The 18,228-nt window shown below is 56.4% G+C and overlaps 1 protein-coding gene across 4 annotated transcripts in view; it reads right to left on the minus strand.

Moving 5' to 3' along the window:
* EPC1 (enhancer of polycomb homolog 1) overlaps window positions 1–18,228 on the minus strand; it is a 136,207-nt gene that overhangs the window by 87,946 nt on the left and 30,033 nt on the right. The window contains exon 1 of one of the 4 annotated variants that reach the window (XM_082257316.1): window positions 10,690–11,212. The exons of 2 other annotated variants lie outside the window; for them this stretch is intronic. In XM_082257316.1, coding sequence (XP_082113442.1) covers window positions 10,690–10,842 — 153 coding nt within the window. In that variant the 5' untranslated portion in view covers window positions 10,843–11,212. Of the gene's footprint in view, window positions 1–10,689; window positions 11,222–18,228 lie in introns of those variants that run through there. One more of the 4 variants, XM_082257319.1, reaches the window with a different exon arrangement.

The following is an 18,228-nucleotide window of genomic DNA, read 5'->3' on the forward strand; positions in this document are numbered from 1 at the left end:
AATAAAGCTTATCAGTGCGGCCTCAACAGTGCCCATCAAAGCAGTCTCGCCCGTGTCCATCAAAGCAGTCTCGCCCGTGTCCATCAAAGCAGTCTCGCCCGTGTCCATCAAAGCAGTCTCGCCCGTGTCCATCAAAGCAGTCTCGCCCGTGTCCATCAAAGCAGTCTCGCCCGTGTCCGTCAAAGCAGTCTCGCCCGTGTCCGTCAAAGCAGTCTCGCCCGTGTCCGTCAAAGCAGTCTCGCCCGTGTATGTCAATGCAGTCTCGCCCGTGTATGTCAATGCAGTCTCGCCCGTGTATGTCAATGCAGTCTCGCCCGTGTATGTCAATGCAACCTCACATCAGAAGGATGCACGTGTCACATGGCTCAATCCATTGCAGACCCCGCATGTGACACAATGGGGCATGCACATGTTGGAGAGCAGGCCAGCCCTATACCAGGACATATAGTGCCAAAGTAGTATAATACCCAGTGACAAACGATAGCGATTGTAAACAGCATCCAGCCCCAATATATATGTGGCTGGGATGAAGAAAAGCCAGGGAAGGAAAAGCAAAGCATATATCCGTCCCCAAATATTGGAGGTGGATCCATAGAGGACAAAAATAAAGGAAACAAAAATGAGATGGGTAAAAAATAATACGAATAAATACTAAAGTGAAAGTGAGCACGAGTAAATATTGGCAGACTAACTCTCTTACATCTTTACAGATACCAGGCAGATATATTTCCAGCAAGAGAAAACATGGTATCGATACAGGAGGACATATACAGATACATTGGGGTGTATATAAAAATGTATACAACATGATGCATGAATATACATGAATCATAGACAAGCTTTCGATTAAACCAAAAAGAAGGAAGTGAGAATTGGGAAAACCAAGAGAGAAGAAAGGAAGTGCAATCCGATTCACCTCAGAACCTGGCCGGATAATGACAGAGCGGCGGATCATCCCACTGTTACAGTTATAATTGTAATTGCCGGGCGCTCGGTGACACACACAGTCCCGCCTCCTAGCCCGGCTTCTTTGATAGACAGAACACCTGGCCAACCAGGACGTGAAGCGTCTATCAAAGAAGCCGGGCTAGGAGGCGGGACTGGGTGTGTCACCGAGCGCCCGGCAATTACAATTACAACTGTCCATTTACATAGATGCATCAGACAGAAGCTCCTGGGCATGAGAGGATGTATCGATCATAGATTCACCTCAGAACCTGGCCGGATAATGACAGAGCGGTGGATCATCCCGCTGTAACAGTTGTAATTGTAATTGCCGGGCGCTCGGTGACACACAGTCCCGCCTCCTAGCCCGGCTTCTTTGATAGACGCTTCACGTCCTGGTTGGCCAGGTGTTCTGTCTATCAAAGAAGCCGGGCTAGGAGGCGGGACTGTGTGTGTCACCAAGCGCCCGGCAATTACAATTAAAACTGTAACAGTGGGATGATCCGCCGCTCTGTCATTATCCGGCCAGGTTCTGAGGTGAATCTATGATCGATACATCCTCTCATGCCCAGGAGCTTCTGTCTGATGCATTGGCTGGGCTGGCCGGCTTTCCTCCTCCTCTCCTCTCTTCACCTGATCGGCTCCCGGAGCAGCCCCACGCTCGCTATAAATAATTTTCCACTCGCAAAATGCGAGCAGGCAAGTGGAAAATTTGAGGGCTGGGTTAGGAGGTTGTACCAGGCCCCGGCTGTCAGATCCCTGCACAGTGGGTTAGGAGGCTGTACCAGGCCCCGGCTGTCAGATCCCCGCACACTGGGTTAGGAGGCTATACCAGGCCCCGGCTGCCAGATCCCTGCATACTGGGTTGGGAGGCTGTACCAGGACCTAGCTGTCAGATCCCTGCACACTGGATCAGCAGGATGTACTAGACCCCGGCTGTCAGATCTCTGCTAACTGGATAAGCAGGCTGTACCAGGCCCTGCACACTAGATTAGCAGGATGTACTAGACCCCAGTTGTAAGATCCCTGCACACTTGATAAGCAGGCTGTACTAGGCCCTCAGCCTCCCCCGCCTGTCAGATCCCTGCATACACGATAGGAAGGCTGTACCAGGCCCCAGGCCTCGCCGGCTGTCAGATCCCTGAACGCTAAATAAGCAGGCTGTACCAGGCCCAGGCGGTCAGATCCATGCCTACTGTGTCAGAAGCCTGTACCAGATCCCTGCACAATGGGTTAGAAGGCTGTTTCAGGCCCGGCTGTCGGATCCCTGCACACTGGGTTAGGGGGCTGCACCAGGCCCCCGGCTGTCAGATCCCTGCACACTGGGTTAGGGGGCTGCACCAGGCCCCCGGCTGTCAGATCCCTGCACACTGGTTTAGGGGGCTGCGCCAGGCCCCCGGCTGTCAGATCCCTGCACACTGGGTTAGGGGGCTGCGCCAGGCCCCCGGCTGTCAGATCCCTGCACACTGGGTTAGGGGGCTGCACCAGGCCCCCGGCTGTCAGATCCCTGCACACTGGGTTAGGGGGCTGCACCAGGCCCCCGGCTGTCAGATCCCTGCACACTGGGTTAGGGGGCTGCACCAGGCCCCCGGCTGTCAGATCCCTGCACACTGGGTTAGGGGGCTGCACCAGGCCCCCGGCTGTCAGATCCCTGCACACTGGGTTAGGGGGCTGCACCAGGCCCCCGGCTGTCAGATCCCTGCACACTGGGTTAGGGGGCTGCACCAGGCCCCCGGCTGTCAGATCCCTGCACACTGGGTTAGGGGGCTGCACCAGGCCCCCGGCTGTCAGATCCCTGCACACTGGGTTAGGGGGCTGCACCAGGCCCCCGGCTGTCAGATCCCTGCACACTGGGTTAGGGGGCTGCACCAGGCCCCCGGCTGTCAGATCCCTGCACACTGGGTTAGGGGGCTGCACCAGGCCCCCGGCTGTCAGATCCCTGCACACTGGGTTAGGGGGCTGCACCAGGCCCCCGGCTGTCCGATCCCTGCACACTGGGTTAGGGGGCTGCACCAGGCCCCCGGCTGTCCGATCCCTGCACACTGGGTTAGGGGGCTGCACCAGGCCCCCGGCTGTCAGATCCCTGCACACTGGGTTAGGGGGCTGCACCAGGCCCCGGCTGTCAAATCCCTGCACACTGGGTTAGGAGGCTGCACCAGGCCCCCAGCTGTCATAACGCTGCACACTGGGTTAGGGGGCTGCACCAGGCCCCGGCTGTCAAATCCCTGCACACTGGGTTAGGAGGCTGCACCAGGCCCCCAGCTGTCATAACGCTGCACACTGGGTTAGGGGGCTGCACCAGGCCCCCAGCTGTCATAACGCTGCACACTGGGTTAGCAGCCTGTACCAGGTCCCCGGCTGTCAGATCCCTGCACACCGGGTTAGGAGGCTGTACCAGGTTCCCGGCTGTCAGATCCCTGCACACCGGGTTAGGAGGCTGTATCAGGCCCCCGGCTGTCAGATCCCTGCACACCGGGTTAGGGGGCTGCACCAGGCACCCGGCTGTCAAGTCCCTGCACACTGGGTTAGGGGGCTGCACCAGGCCCCCGGCTGTCAGATCCCTGCACACTGGGTTAACGGGGCTGCACCAGGCCCCCGGCTGTCAAATCCCTGCACACTGGGATAGGGGGCTGCACCAGGCCCCCGGCTGTCAAATCCCTGCACACTGGGTTAGGAGGCTGCACCAGGCCCCAAGCTGTCAGAACGCTGCACACTGGGTTAGGGGGCTGTCAGATCCCTGCACACTGGGTTAGGAGGCTGTATCAGGCCCCCGGCTGTCAGATCCCTGCACACCGGGTTAGGGGGCTGCACCAGGCACCCGGCTGTCAAGTCCCTGCACACTGGGTTAGGGGGCTGCACCAGGCCCCCGGCTGTCAGATCCCTGCACACTGGGTTAACGGGGCTGCACCAGGCCCCCGGCTGTCAAATCCCTGCACACTGGGATAGGGGGCTGCACCAGGCCCCCGGCTGTCAAATCCCTGCACACTGGGTTAGGAGGCTGCACCAGGCCCCAAGCTGTCAGAACGCTGCACACTGGGTTAGGGGGCTGCACCAGGCCCCCAGCTGTCAGATCCCTGCACACTGGGTTAGCAGCCTGTACCAGGCCCCGGCTGTCAGATCCCTGCACACTGGGTTCGGAGGCTGTACCAGGTCCCCGGCTGTCAGATCCCTGCACACTGGGTTAGCAGCCTGTACCAGGCCCCGGCTGTCAGATCCCTGCACACCGGGTTCGGAGGCTGTACCAGGCCCCCGGCTGTCAGATCCCTGCACACTGGGTTAGGAGGCTGCACCAGGCCCCCAGCTGTCAGAACGCTGCACACTGGGTTAGGGGGCTGCACCAGGCCCCCAGCTGTCAGATCCCTGCACACTGGGTTAGCAGCCTGTACCAGGCCCCGGCTGTCAGATCCCTGCACACTGGGTTCGGAGGCTGTACCAGGTCCCCGGCTGTCAGATCCCTGCACACTGGGTTAGCAGCCTGTACCAGGCCCCCAGCTGTCAGAACGCTGCACACTGTGTTAGGGGGCTGCACCAGGTCCCCAGCTGTCAGATCCCTGCACACTGGGTTAGGGGGCTGCACCAGGCCCCGGCTGTTAGATCCCTGCACACTGGGTTAGCAGCCTGTGTGGTTTTAAGTAAGCGACTATTTATGTCGTGAAACGCGTCAACCTACTGTACACGTCTGTTCCTGTACACTGTCTGTCTGCTAATATTCTTCGAGGAACAAGGAAAATTATTGCTTTCATCTAAACCCTGAGTGCGGTCTTACACTTCAAATTGTACGTTCCTGGATGGCGGATCTGACCAGCACCGGGTCCTGACATATGCACCTGAGCGGCTCTCCCCCTCATTTTCCAGCCTGTACCAGGTCCCCGGCTGTCAGATCCCTGCACACCGGGTTAGGAGGCTGTACCAGGCCCCGGCTGTCAGATCCCTGCACACTGGGTTAGGAGGCTGTACCAGGCCTGGCTGTCAGATCCCTGCACACTGGGTTAGGAGGTTGTACCAGGCCCCCGGCTGTCAGATCCCTGCACACTGGGTTAGGAGGCTGTACAAGGCCCCCGGCTGTCAGATCCCTGCACACTGGGTTAGGAGGCTGTACAAGGCCCCCGGCTGTCAGATCCCTACACACTGGGTTAGTGGGCTGTACCAGGCCCCGGCTGTCAGATCCCTACACACTGGGTTAGTGGGCTGTACCAGGCCCCGACTGTCAGATCCCTGCACACTGGGTTAGGGGGCTGTACCAGGCCTGGCTGTCAGATCCCTGCACACTGGGTTAGGAGGTTGTACCAGGCCCCGGCTGTCAGATCCCTGCACACTGGGTTAGGGGGCTGCACCAGGCCCCCGGCTGTCAGATCCCTGCACACTGGGTTAGGGGGCTGCACCAGGCCCCGGCTGTCAGATCCCTGCACACTGGGTTAGGGGGCTGTACCAGGCCTGGCTGTCAGATCCCTGCACACTGGGTTAGTAGGCCGTCAGATCCCTGCACACTGGGTTAGTAGGCTGTACCAGGACTGGCTGTCAGATCCCTGCACACTGGGTTAGGGAGCTGTACCAGGCCCCGGCTGTCAGATCCCTGCAGGCTGTACCAGGCCCCAGCTGTCAGATCTCTGCACACTGGGTTAGGGGGCTGTACCAGGCCTGACTGTCAGATCCCTGCACACTGGGTTAGGAGGCTGTACCAGGCCTGGCTGTCAGATCCCTGCACACTGGGTTAGGGGGCTGTACCAGGCCTGGCTGTCAGATCCCTGCACACTGGGTTAGGAGGCTGTACCACGTCTGGCTGTCAGATCCCTGCACACTGGATTAGGGGGCTGCACCAGGCCCCCGGCTGTCAGATCCCTGCACACTGGGTTAGGAGGCTGTACCAGGCCTGGCTGTCAGATCCCTGCACACTGGATTAGGGGGCTGCACCAGGCCCCCGGCTGTCAGATCCCTGCACACTGGGTTAGGAGGCTGTACAAGGCCCCCGGCTGTCAGATCCCTGCACACTGGGTTAGGAGGCTGTACAAGGCCCCCGGCTGTCAGATCCCTACACACTGGGTTAGTGGGCTGTACCAGGCCCCGGCTGTCAGATCCCTACACACTGGGTTAGTGGGCTGTACCAGGCCCCGACTGTCAGATCCCTGCACACTGGGTTAGGGGGCTGTCAGATCCCTGCACACTGGGTTAGGAGGTTGTACCAGGCCCCGGCTGTCAGATCCCTGCACACTGGGTTAGGAGGCTGTACAAGGCCCCCGGCTGTCAGATCCCTGCACACTGGGTTAGGAGGCTGTACAAGGCCCCCGGCTGTCAGATCCCTGCACACTGGGTTAGGGGGCTGTACCAGGCCTGGCTGTCAGATCCCTGCACACTGGGTTAGTAGGCCGTCAGATCCCTGCACACTGGGTTAGTAGGCTGTACCAGGACTGGCTGTCAGATCCCTGCACACTGGGTTAGGGAGCTGTACCAGGCCCCGGCTGTCAGATCCCTGCACACTGGGTTAGGAGGCTGTACCACGTCTGGCTGTCAGATCCCTGCACACTGGATTAGGGGGCTGCACCAGGCCCCCGGCTGTCAGATCCCTGCACACTGGGTTAGGAGGCTGTACCAGGCCTGGCTGTCAGATCCCTGCACACTGGATTAGGGGGCTGCACCAGGCCCCCGGCTGTCAGATCCCTGCACACTGGGTTAGGAGGCTGTACCAGGCCTGGCTGTCAGATCCCTGCACACTGGGTTAGGAGGCTGTTGCAGGCCTGGCTGTCAGATCCCTGCACACTGGGTTAGGAGGCTGTACAAGGCCCCCGGCTGTCAGATCCCTACACACTGGGTTAGTAGGCTGTACCAGGCCCTTGGCTGTCAGATCCCTACACACTGGGTTAGTAGGCTGTACCAGGCCCTTGGCTGTCTGATCCCTGCACACTGGGTTAGGAGGCTGCGCCAGGCCCCGGCTGTCAGATCCCTGCACACTGGGTTAGGAGGCAGTACCAGGCCTGGCTGTCAGATCCCTGCACACTGGGTTAGGAGGTTGTACCAGGCCCCGGCTGTCAGATCCCTGCACACTGGGTTAGGAGGCTGTACAAGGCCCCCGGCTGTCAGATCCCTACACACTGGGTTAGGGGGCTGTACCAGGCCTGGCTGTCAGATCCCTGCACACTGGGTTAGGGGGCTGTACCAGGCCCCGGCTGTCAGATCCCTGCACACTGGGTTAGGGGGCTGTACCAGGCCTGGCTGTCAGATCCCTGCACACTGGGTTAGTAGGCCGTCAGATCCCTGCACACTGGGTTAGTAGGCTGTACCAGGACTGGCTGTCAGATCCCTGCACACTGGGTTAGGGAGCTGTACCAGGCCCCGGCTGTCAGATCCCTGCAGGCTGTACCAGGCCCCAGCTGTCAGATCTCTGCACACTGGGTTAGGAGGCTGTACCAGGCCTGGCTGTAAGATCCCTGCACACTGGGTTAGGGGGCTGTACCAGGCCTGGCTGTCAGATCCCTGCACACTGGGTTAGGAGGCTGTACCACGTCTGGCTGTCAGATCCCTGCACACTGGATTAGGGGGCTGCACCAGGCCCCCGGCTGTCAGATCCCTGCACACTGGGTTAGGAGGCTGTACCAGGCCTGGCTGTCAGATCCCTGCACACTGGATTAGGGGGCTGCACCAGGCCCCCGGCTGTCAGATCCCTGCACACTGGGTTAGGAGGCTGTACAAGGCCCCCGGCTGTCAGATCCCTGCACACTGGGTTAGGAGGCTGTACAAGGCCCCCGGCTGTCAGATCCCTACACACTGGGTTAGTGGGCTGTACCAGGCCCCGGCTGTCAGATCCCTACACACTGGGTTAGTGGGCTGTACCAGGCCCCGACTGTCAGATCCCTGCACACTGGGTTAGGGGGCTGTACCAGGCCTGGCTGTCAGATCCCTGCACACTGGGTTAGGAGGTTGTACCAGGCCCCGGCTGTCAGATCCCTGCACACTGGGTTAGGAGGCTGTCAAGGCCCCCGGCTGTCAGATCCCTACACACTGGGTTAGTGGGCTGTACCAGGCCCCGGCTGTCAGATCCCTGCACACTGGGTTAGGGGGCTGTACCAGGCCTGGCTGTCAGATCCCTGCACACTGGGTTAGTAGGCCGTCAGATCCCTGCACACTGGGTTAGTAGGCTGTACCAGGACTGGCTGTCAGATCCCTGCACACTGGGTTAGGGAGCTGTACCAGGCCCCGGCTGTCAGATCCCTGCAGGCTGTACCAGGCCCCAGCTGTCAGATCTCTGCACACTGGGTTAGGGGGCTGTACCAGGCCTGACTGTCAGATCCCTGCACACTGGGTTAGGAGGCTGTACCAGGCCTGGCTGTCAGATCCCTGCACACTGGGTTAGAGGGCTGTACCAGGCCTGGCTGTCAGATCCCTGCACACTGGGTTAGGAGGCTGTACCACGTCTGGCTGTCAGATCCCTGCACACTGGATTAGGGGGCTGTACCAGGCCCCCGGCTGTCAGATCCCTGCACACTGGGTTAGGGGGCTGTACCAGGCCTGGCTGTCAGATCCCTGCACACTGGATTAGGGGGCTGCACCAGGCCCCCGGCTGTCAGATCCCTGCACACTGGGTTAGGAGGCTGTACCAGGCCTGGCTGTCAGATCCCTGCACACTGGATTAGGGGGCTGCACCAGGCCCCCGGCTGTCAGATCCCTGCACACTGGGTTAGGAGGCTGTTGCAGGCCTGGCTGTCAGATCCCTGCACACTGGGTTAGGAGGCTGTACAAGGCCCCCGGCTGTCAGAACCCTACACACTGGGTTAGTAGGCTGTACCAGGCCCTTGGCTGTCAGATCCCTACACACTGGGTTAGTAGGCTGTACCAGGCCCTTGGCTGTCTGATCCCTGCACACTGGGTTAGGAGGCTGCGCCAGGCCACGGCTGTCAGATCCCTGCACACTGGGTTAGGAGGCAGTACCAGGCCTGGCTGTCAATCCCTGCACACTGGGTTAGGAGGCTGTCAGATCCCTGCACACTGGGTTAGTAGGCTGTACCAGGCCTGGCTGTCAGATCCCTGCACACTGGGTTAGGAGGCAGTACCAGGCCTGGCTGTCAATCCCTGCACACTGGGTTAGGAGGCTGTCAGATCCCTGCACACTGGGTTAGTAGGCTGTACCAGGCCTGGCTGTCAGATCCCTGCACACTGGGTTAGTAGGCTGTACCAGGCCTGGCTGTCAGATCCCTGCACACTGGGTTAGGAGGCAGTACCAGGCCTGGCTGTCAATCCCTGCACACTGGGTTAGGAGGCTGTCAGATCCCTGCACACTGGGTTAGTAGGCTGTACCAGGCCTGGCCGTCAGATCCCTGCACACTGGGTTAGGGGGCTGTACCAGGCCCCGGCTGTCAGATCCCTGCAGGCTGTACCAGGCCCCAGCTGTCAGATCCCTGCACACTGGGTTAGTAGGATGTACCAGGCCTGGCTGTCAGATCCCTGCACACTGGGTTAGGGGGCTGTACCAGGCCTGGCTGTCAGATCCCTGCACACTGGGTTAGGAGGCTGTTCCAGGCCTGGCTTTCAGATCCCTGCACACTGGGTTCGGAGGCTGTACCACGTCTGGCTGTCAGATCCCTGTACACTGGATTAGGGGGCTGCACCAGGCCCCCGACTGTCAGATCCCTGCACACTGGGTTAGGGGGCTGTACCAGGCCCCCGGCTGTCAGATCCCTGCACACTGGGTTAGGGGGCTGTACCAGGCCTGGCTGTCAGATCCCTGCACACTGGGTTAGGAGGCTGTCAGATCCCTGCACACTGGGTTAGGAGGCTGTACCAGGCCCCCGGATGTCAGATCCCTGCACACTGGGTTAGTAGGCTGTCAGATCCCTGCACACTGGGTTAGGAGGCTGTACCAGGCCTGGCTGTCAGATCCCTGCACACTGGGTTAGGAGGCTGTACCAGGCCTGGCTGTCAGATCCCTGCACACTGGGTTAGGAGGCAGTACCAGGCCTGGCTGTCAGATCCCTGCACACTGGGTTAGGAGGCAGTACCAGGCCTGGCTGTCAGATCCCTGCACACTGGGTTAGGAGGCTGTACCAGGCCTGGCTGTCAGATCCCTGCACACTGGGTTAGGAGGCAGTACCAGGCCTGGCTGTCAATCCCTGCACACTGGGTTAGGAGGCTGTACCAGGCCTGGCTGTCAGATCCCTGCACACTGGGTTAGTAGGCTGTCAGATCCCTGCACACTGGGTTAGGAGGCTGTACCAGGCCTGGCTGTCAGATCCCTGCACACTGGGTTAGTAGGCTGTCAGATCCCTGCACACTGGGTTAGTAGGCTGTCAGATCCCTGCACACTGGGTTACTAGGCTGTACCAGGCCTGGCTGTCAGATGTGAAAAGTGTACACAAACAATCCCACAAGGTGAGCGCTGTTCTCTGGCTCCCCCAGGCGGGCGCGCGCAGCCACAGCACCCTCCCCCCTCCACCAAGCGCAGGCCCAGCCCAAAGACATAAGACACACACAACAAAATGGCGGACCGCGGCCCCGTCACGTGACCCCTTTGTGCCTTCCCGGTCAAATTCCTCGGCGGCTGCCGCCCAGTCCGTCCAAACGGAGGCGGCTATCGGCAGCGGGGGTCCCGCGCCAGCCGCTCATGGGGGTGAGGGGTCACCGGACGGGCGCGCACCGCCATCTGCGCCACCCCCCCTCCCGTGAGGGGAACATGGCGGCCATTTTGTGCAAGCTTGCGCAGAGACGAGAGAGAAGAAAATGGGGAAAAGGGAAGAAAAGAAAGCATTGAATGATTACCGACTCCTCTTCCTTCTCCATGCCGGTCGGCATCTGGGGCACGGCCCGGTTGATGGAGGCATACTCGTGCAGGTCCGGGAGGTCCTCGCAGCGGAAGACGGGTAACGGTTTGGACGCATCTAGCGCCCGTGCCCGGAACGACAATTTACTCATTTTCCGTCTACCACAGAGCCATGCGACCGACGAGCGGGGAAAGGCTCCCGGGCCGCGCTCTCATGGGGGTCTCCGTGCTGCTCCGCCGCCGCCTCCTCGTTCCCGCCCAGCCGCCGTGATCAAAATGGCGTCTCTCCCGGGGCTCCGGGTGTCCGCGGCGAGCTTCCGGCTGTGGTTTGGCGGCTTTCTTTGCGCTCCGGTGTCTGGTTCTCGCCCTCCCTCTTCAATACGCCATGGCCAACATGGCGGACATTAAAACTCCGCTGTCTGCTCCCCCAGCCAACCCGAGCTGCGCAGCCATTCCCAGAGTGCATCGCGCGCCTGCGCGTCCACCGGGAGGAGGGGGGGTCCGGGCCCAGCCGCAGCGCTCGGGGGCGCGCCGGGGACAGGGGGAGCGCGCTTTACACTACAGCGCCTGAAGTGCAACACACACACGGCTTCCCCCCTCACAACAGTGTGTCATGTGACCAGTCCCTGAATAAAGATAATGAAGGGAAATGGCGGCCTGTCAGGCCATACTATAGTTCCAGTACAGCTGCACTCTCACAGGTTGCCCACTGGTGGTGGAGTGGTGCAGCTTCCACATAAAGTCCTGACTGGATGTCACAGCATAGGCCCTGGTCAGCCATGGAGGCAGTTTCATACTGCCATTAGGTGGGGTACACCCTGTCACCCATTCCTGCCATGATTCTAATAAAATGTATCCATGCACAACTACTTTTCAGTTTAGAGTAAAATAGTGGAGGTATTAGAACCCCTGACAGGTTTTTACACATCGTTCACATTGAATGCGGCTTTGAAATCGCACAATTTCAAAGCCGCATGTCAGTGTGACTTCGGAGACATCTGTGTGGCTTCATGCACTGGTATCTGCGCCAGCTGCACCCGAAAAATCACCAAAAGTAGGGCACTTTTTCACATCAATGCGGCATCACACTGATTTGAACATGGCCATTGGCGACAATAGGGTGCAACTTGTCATGGACTTTGACCTGTCAAATGGCTTTAATGTGAACGAGGGCTGATCGTGTCCCCATTTGGTTAAGTTGACGTGTAGTTTGCGCAGGCACACTAGCTAGGGTGACCACATTTCCAAACTGCCATTTAGGGACATATTTGGCAAGAACTATGGTGAGTTCAGCTCACTGTAATGCAGAATCAGTGGGAACTCTGAGCTTGTCACTTGCCACTGGATGCAGCAGGCCACTGTCACCTGCCGCCAGGCGCTACTTGACACTGTCGCCTGTCGCAGCGTATCACTTGCCACTGTCGCCTGCTGCGTGTCACTTTCCCCTGCCGCCAGACACTGCATGTCACTTGCCACTGTCGCCTGCCGCCAGGCGCAGCGTGTCACTTGCCCCTGCCGCCAGATGCAGCGTGTCACTTGCCCCTGCCGCCAGATGCAGCGTGTCACTTGCCCCTGCCGCCAGATGCAGCGTGTCACTTGCCCCTGCCGCCAGATGCAGCGTGTCACTTGCCACCGTCGCTGCCACCAGACACAGCATGTCACTTTCCCCTGCTGCCAGACGCAGTGTGTGTGTGTATTTCCCCTGCCGCCAGACACAGCGTGTCACTTTCCCCTGCTGCCAGACGCAGCGTGTCACTTTCCCCTGCCGCCAGACGCAGCGTGTCACTTTCCCCTGCCGCCAGACGCAGCGTGTCACTTTCCCCTGCCGCCAGACGCAGCATGTCACTTGCCCCTGCCACCAGGTGGAGCGTGTCACTTGCCACTGTCGCCTGCCGCAGCATGTCACTTTCCCCTGCCGCCAGACACAGCATGTCACGTGCCACTGTCGCCTGCCACCAGGCGCAGCGTGTCACTTTCCCCTGCCGCCAGACGCAGCGTGTCACTCCCCTGCCGCCAGACGCAGCGTGTCACTTTCCCCTACCACCAGACGCAGCGTGTCACTTTCCCCTGCCGCCAGACACCGCATGTCACGTGCCACTGTCGCCAGACACCGCATGTCACGTGCCACTGTCGCCAGACACCCGGCGCAGCGTGTCACTAGCCCCTGCCACCAGATGCAGCGTGTCACTAGCCCCTGCCACCAGATGCAGCGTGTCACTAGCCCCTGCCACCAGATGCAGCGTGTCACTTGCCCCTGCTGCCAGATGCAGTGTGTCACTTGCCACCGTCGCCTGCCACCAGACGCAGCATGTCACTTTCCCCTGGCGCCAGACGCAGCGTGTCACTCCCCTGCCGCCAGACGCAGCGTGTCACTTTCCACCGTCACCTGCCACCAGACGCAGCGTGTCACTTTCCCCTGCCGCCAGACGCAGCGTGTCACTTTCCCCTGCCGCCAGATGCAGCGTGTCACTTGCCCCTGCCGCCAGACGCAGCGTGTCACTTTCCCCTGCCGCCAGATGCAGCGTGTCACTTGCCCCTGCCGCCAGATGCAGCGTGTCACTTGCCCCTGCCGCCAGATGCAGCGTGTCACTTTTTCCTGCCGCCAGACGCAGAGTGTCACTCCCCTGCCGCCAGATGCAGCGTGTCACTTTCCACCGTCACCTGCCACCAGACGCAGCGTGTCACTTTCCCCTGCCGCCAGATGCAGCGTGTCACTTGCCCCTGCCGCCAGATGCAGCGTGTCACTTGCCCCTGCCGCCAGATGCAGCGTGTCACTTTTTCCTGCCGCCAGACGCAGAGTGTCACTCCCCTGCCGCCAGATGCAGTGTGTCACTTTCCACCATCACTTGCCACCAGACGCAGTGTGTCACTTTCCCCTGCCGCCAGACGCAGCGTGTCACTTTCCCCTGCCGCCAGACGCAGCGTGTCACTTTCCCCTACCACCAGACGCATCGTGTCACTTGCCACTGTTGCCTGCCACAGCGTGTCACTTGCCACTGTTGCCTGCCACAGCGTGTCACTTGCCCCTGCCGCCAGACGCAGCGTGTCACTTGCCACCTGTCGCAAGGTGTCTTCTGCCACCAGATGCAGTGTGCCACTTGCCAGGTCCATACTGGATAATCAACCTCAAGCAGAGAAGCAGGGAGTATTCAGCAGGAAATCATGTGGTCCTGGGTTAGGTGGAGGTCCTGTGTGGCTGAAACCCTCCTGATCCATACAGAAAGTGAGATTGCAGAGGGGGGTCCCCAATAAAGATCACAGGTCCTGGGGGACCGGGAGTTGTCTCTCTCAGACAATTAGGCCATGCAGGCGGGTGGAGGAGGAGAATTCAGGGAGCCATAGTATATCTTAGCCAGCAGCACACAGAAGAACAGATGATCACTCAGACACCAGTCCCGGGCGGCTATAACTCCCAGTCCCTCTGCATGCTGCCAGGCTGGGGGCCACGGGTGCCGGAAAAGGAGATGGGTGGAGATGGAGACACTCTCTGGACTGGAGATAGGGAAGAAGGTCACATGACCAGTCCCTGTGCGCTGGAGAAGGGGGAGGTGCCGGTGGGTAGAGACAGCAGTGCAGCACTAGGCATGGGCCTTATTCTGATAGTCTGACGTCACTGGTTGCTAGAAGTCAGGCAGGGGTGGCCCTAGCAACCAGATCTCACAATATAGTTAGCAAGGTGGCTGCATCCTCAATTTCATTCCAGGACACTGTATTGTCCCAGAATGAAGGCGCCTGGGACCCAGGATAGAAATGGCAATTGCGGGACAGGCAATTGCGGGACAGTCCCAGGCAATCTGGGACACGTGGGCACCCTAACACTAGCCCATGCATTTGAAGGGGCTTCTATACCTGCAGAAAACACATGGGATAGGCGCTTGCACCTTTTCTAGATCGCAGCTGCAGAGAAATCACATGATGCTTTTGCACCATGTGATTTCCTGCACCCCAAAACACACTGCCTTTTCATATGCATGGGGGACCCATTAAAGTATAACTAAAGGCAAAACTATTTTTTTTTTTTAAATTTTGGATTGAGTAGAGAGGAATTAGACCCCCTGTCAGAGCTGCACGAGTAATCATTAAAATTGTGATCTCGATTCTCCCCCCACGATCTTAAAACGGTATTGTCTCGATTCATACAGAGCTATTCTCTACTCACTCACAGATGTCCAAAAAAAAAAAAATGAGCCGGCAAATGTTTAGTGACATTGTTAAGGCTGCGCGATAACTATAAACACAAGGTATCATTTTGTTCTTTTTGATCAAAGCAATGAACCCCAGTATTTTTTAAAACAGCGGGCGATCGGCTTTCAGATAAGTGGTCCCAGCGACAGATTTGCCGCGGGATCACCCTTACGTTGCGACGAAAGAGATGCCCCCCCCCCTCCCGCCGCATCCTGGCCGTTTTCCCCACTTACCGGACCCGCTGGCAGCGGGGAAACTATCCAGTCCCGGATCCTCAGGAGACAGTCGAGTGAGGGCAAGATGGCCCTCACTCGACTCTATGGTCTTGGAGGACCGGAGCGATGTCAAACGTTGTTGCCTAGCAATCGGTTTAAAGGGCCGATTTTTTTTTTCAACTTTTTTTTTTTTTTTTTAAATCTCTCTTTTTTAGTGTAGTTGTGAGGTCTTTTTGACCCCAGATCTCACAATAAAGAGGACCTGTCATGCCTATTTCTATTACAAGGGATGTTTACATTCCTTGTAATAGGAATAAAAATTATCAAAAATGTTTTTTTTTTTTAAAAACGGTGTAAAAATAATAAATAAAATAAATAGGAAAAAAAATTAAAGCGCCCTGTCCCCGTTAGCTTGCGCGCAGAAGCGAACGCATACGGAAGTCCCGCCCACATATGTAAACAGTGTTCAAACCACACATGGGAGGTATCGCCACGATCGTTAGAGCAAGAGCAATAATGTGAGCCCTAGGCTAGACCTCCTCTAACTCTAAGCTGGTAACCTGCAGAAATTTTTTAAAGTATCGCCTATGGGGATTATTAATGCAATGGGACACAGCAAGACAGGGGTTATAATCATTTCTTGCTCTATTCAAAATGGAAAAAAAAAAAATAAATATTTGCATATAGTTTTACTTTAAGAATTAAAGTGGTTGTAACAAAAAAAAAAAAAAATGGATCCTGTTCCTTTAAAGCATGAATAATAGCACAGTGCCTGTGTAATTTGTCCCTTTCTATCATCTAAAATACCTGACTGATCCTGCCTGGTTCTGCTCTCCCCTCAGTAAACTGACCACATTTATCATGGCTTCTGAGCCCTGACACCGTAGTCCACATTTATCATGGCTTCTGAGCCCTGACACCTTAGTCAGTTTATATGCCTCCGCCATCCCGTCTCTCATCTCCCTACCCTCCCTCCCTGACTGTCAGCGACAATCTGCTCCTGTCCCCTCCCGCTGCTATAATAACTGTGTACCTAATAGATTCCCCTTTGTTCCAGGATGTACCCCAGTGCATGTTCTAAATAAAAAAAATAAGTATCTGTATACCTCATTTCAGAGCGCCTCAGCGCTTACTTGACCGCCGGCGCTCTCCTCATCTCCTCCCGGTTGATGTCAGTGAGGGATTCTTGCTGTACTTCTCAGATCGGGACAGGAGAGCGGTGGGCAGTCACGTGAGCGCGAGAGCCGCTCTGAAATGACAAGAGGGGGCGCTCATAGTGTAGTAGGTAAATACTTTCATAAAGCAAGCAATAAAAACACTTACAGTTGAAGTAAGGGTAAGCAAGCAGGAAAAAGCAGCAAAACAAACCGCCGATGCGGTGTCCACAGATGCTTCCGGTCTCGGCCGTAGACTGGAAGTGACGTCACCCGGCTTCTCCCGACGCGTTGCGTCACAAAAGACACGTGACTTTATCAAGGGTATAGACCAAGGTAGACCGGTCTATACCCTTGATAAAGTCACGTGTCTTTTGTGACGCAACGCGTCGGGAGAAGCCGGGTGACGTCACTTCCAGTCTACGGCCGAGACCGGAAGCATTTGTGGACACCACATCGGCGGTTTGTTTTGCTGCTTGTTCCTGCTTGCTTACCCTTACTTCAACTGTAAGTGTTTTTATTGCTTGCTTTATTAAAGTATTTACCTACTACACCATGAGCGCCCCTTCTTGTCATTTTGATGATTGAGTGGCATAGGAATACATCAGGATAAAAGTCCCCTTAAGGAGAGGAATTTCCACTACAGATATTCTATGATCTGAGGAGATACCCACTGTCCATTTCCCAGCTATACTTCGTTGGAGAACCCCCTGATGTCCTTGATGGTGATCTAACACACCAAAAACGCTCTTTTGAGTGTTAATGGAGGTGAGCGGCCATTGCACTTAATCTAGGATTAGAGCTTGCATATTAATTGCACACGTATATCACTGGATGAGATTCTTTGTTTTATACACTGGAACACCCTTGAACTCTTAAACCCCATTTTGCATTTATTTATGCATATCTATTTTGTGCACACCATCCAGTGACACATGGACTTTTTAGGCTGTTAGCATCCTCACAGTGTTTTTGTATGCTACTTTATTGGATCACTTGCACTTTTATTTATTTGCTGTTCAGTATTGTCACAGCCACTTGTATGTGTTGATTTATTGCATCTTTTGGATGCTCGGTGCGGTGTGTGGGAGTCCAGTTCCCAGCGCTGCTGTGATCCGGAGCTCGTACGGCTGGAAGGACCTTGGTACACAGGACTCGGGGAGAATATTGGACCACCCTAGTAACCAGAGAAGGGGACCCCAGGAATATTTACCTAAGGCCTGATACCCCTGTAGGGGTGTTCAACTCTGGTGAGTGCGGTCCAAGGGGTGCGGGGAGCACTAAATTGTCACCGACATCCGAGCACCTCTAAAAATTCTCCAATAGAGCACCTGCACTCAAGTCACTTTTTGCTTTCTCTCTTCAAGAAGGGCATCCCATTGTGGGACTACCCTCCCTCTCTTTTTTGACTTTTCTAGTCATTACGGACTTACTATTACTTGGACTATGTGTGTCAGATTTTAGAGTGGTTTTATAAGATTTTTCATTTTGTGTCTATTTATGATACTATTTATTGTATAGTACCTTGTTTTACACTTCACAGTATTGCATTTCATATTTCTTATATATTTTTCTAACACTTTTAGAGGATCCAACTCAATTGATTTTCCTACTATTTTTTTTATCGATTGCCCTATTTATCAGGTTGACACTACTTATATCAATTTTATCTTTATTCACAATTTTTACATTTGACTTTCCATCTTTTCTTTTTTCTTTCTTCAATTGTTTTAGCACCATCATATACCCCTCACAGGGTTGGATCACTTATTACAATCAAATTTACTTTCACCAGTCACCTTTAATGCACCTGACACTTTATTAATATTTACAGTGGAGAGACACATTTTTTATATACATTTATGTAGTATCATTGTAAGACACACGGAATATTTAATTTAATATATTTTGGCAGCGCCATACACCTCTCCTGTTATTTATCATTCTACTATATTTCTAGGAATATAGTGTATAGGTGGGCTGC

The sequence above is a fragment of the Pelophylax lessonae genome (assembly GCF_965119305.1).
Source record: "Pelophylax lessonae genome assembly, chromosome: 5".
Taxonomy (NCBI): domain Eukaryota; kingdom Metazoa; phylum Chordata; class Amphibia; order Anura; family Ranidae; genus Pelophylax; species Pelophylax lessonae.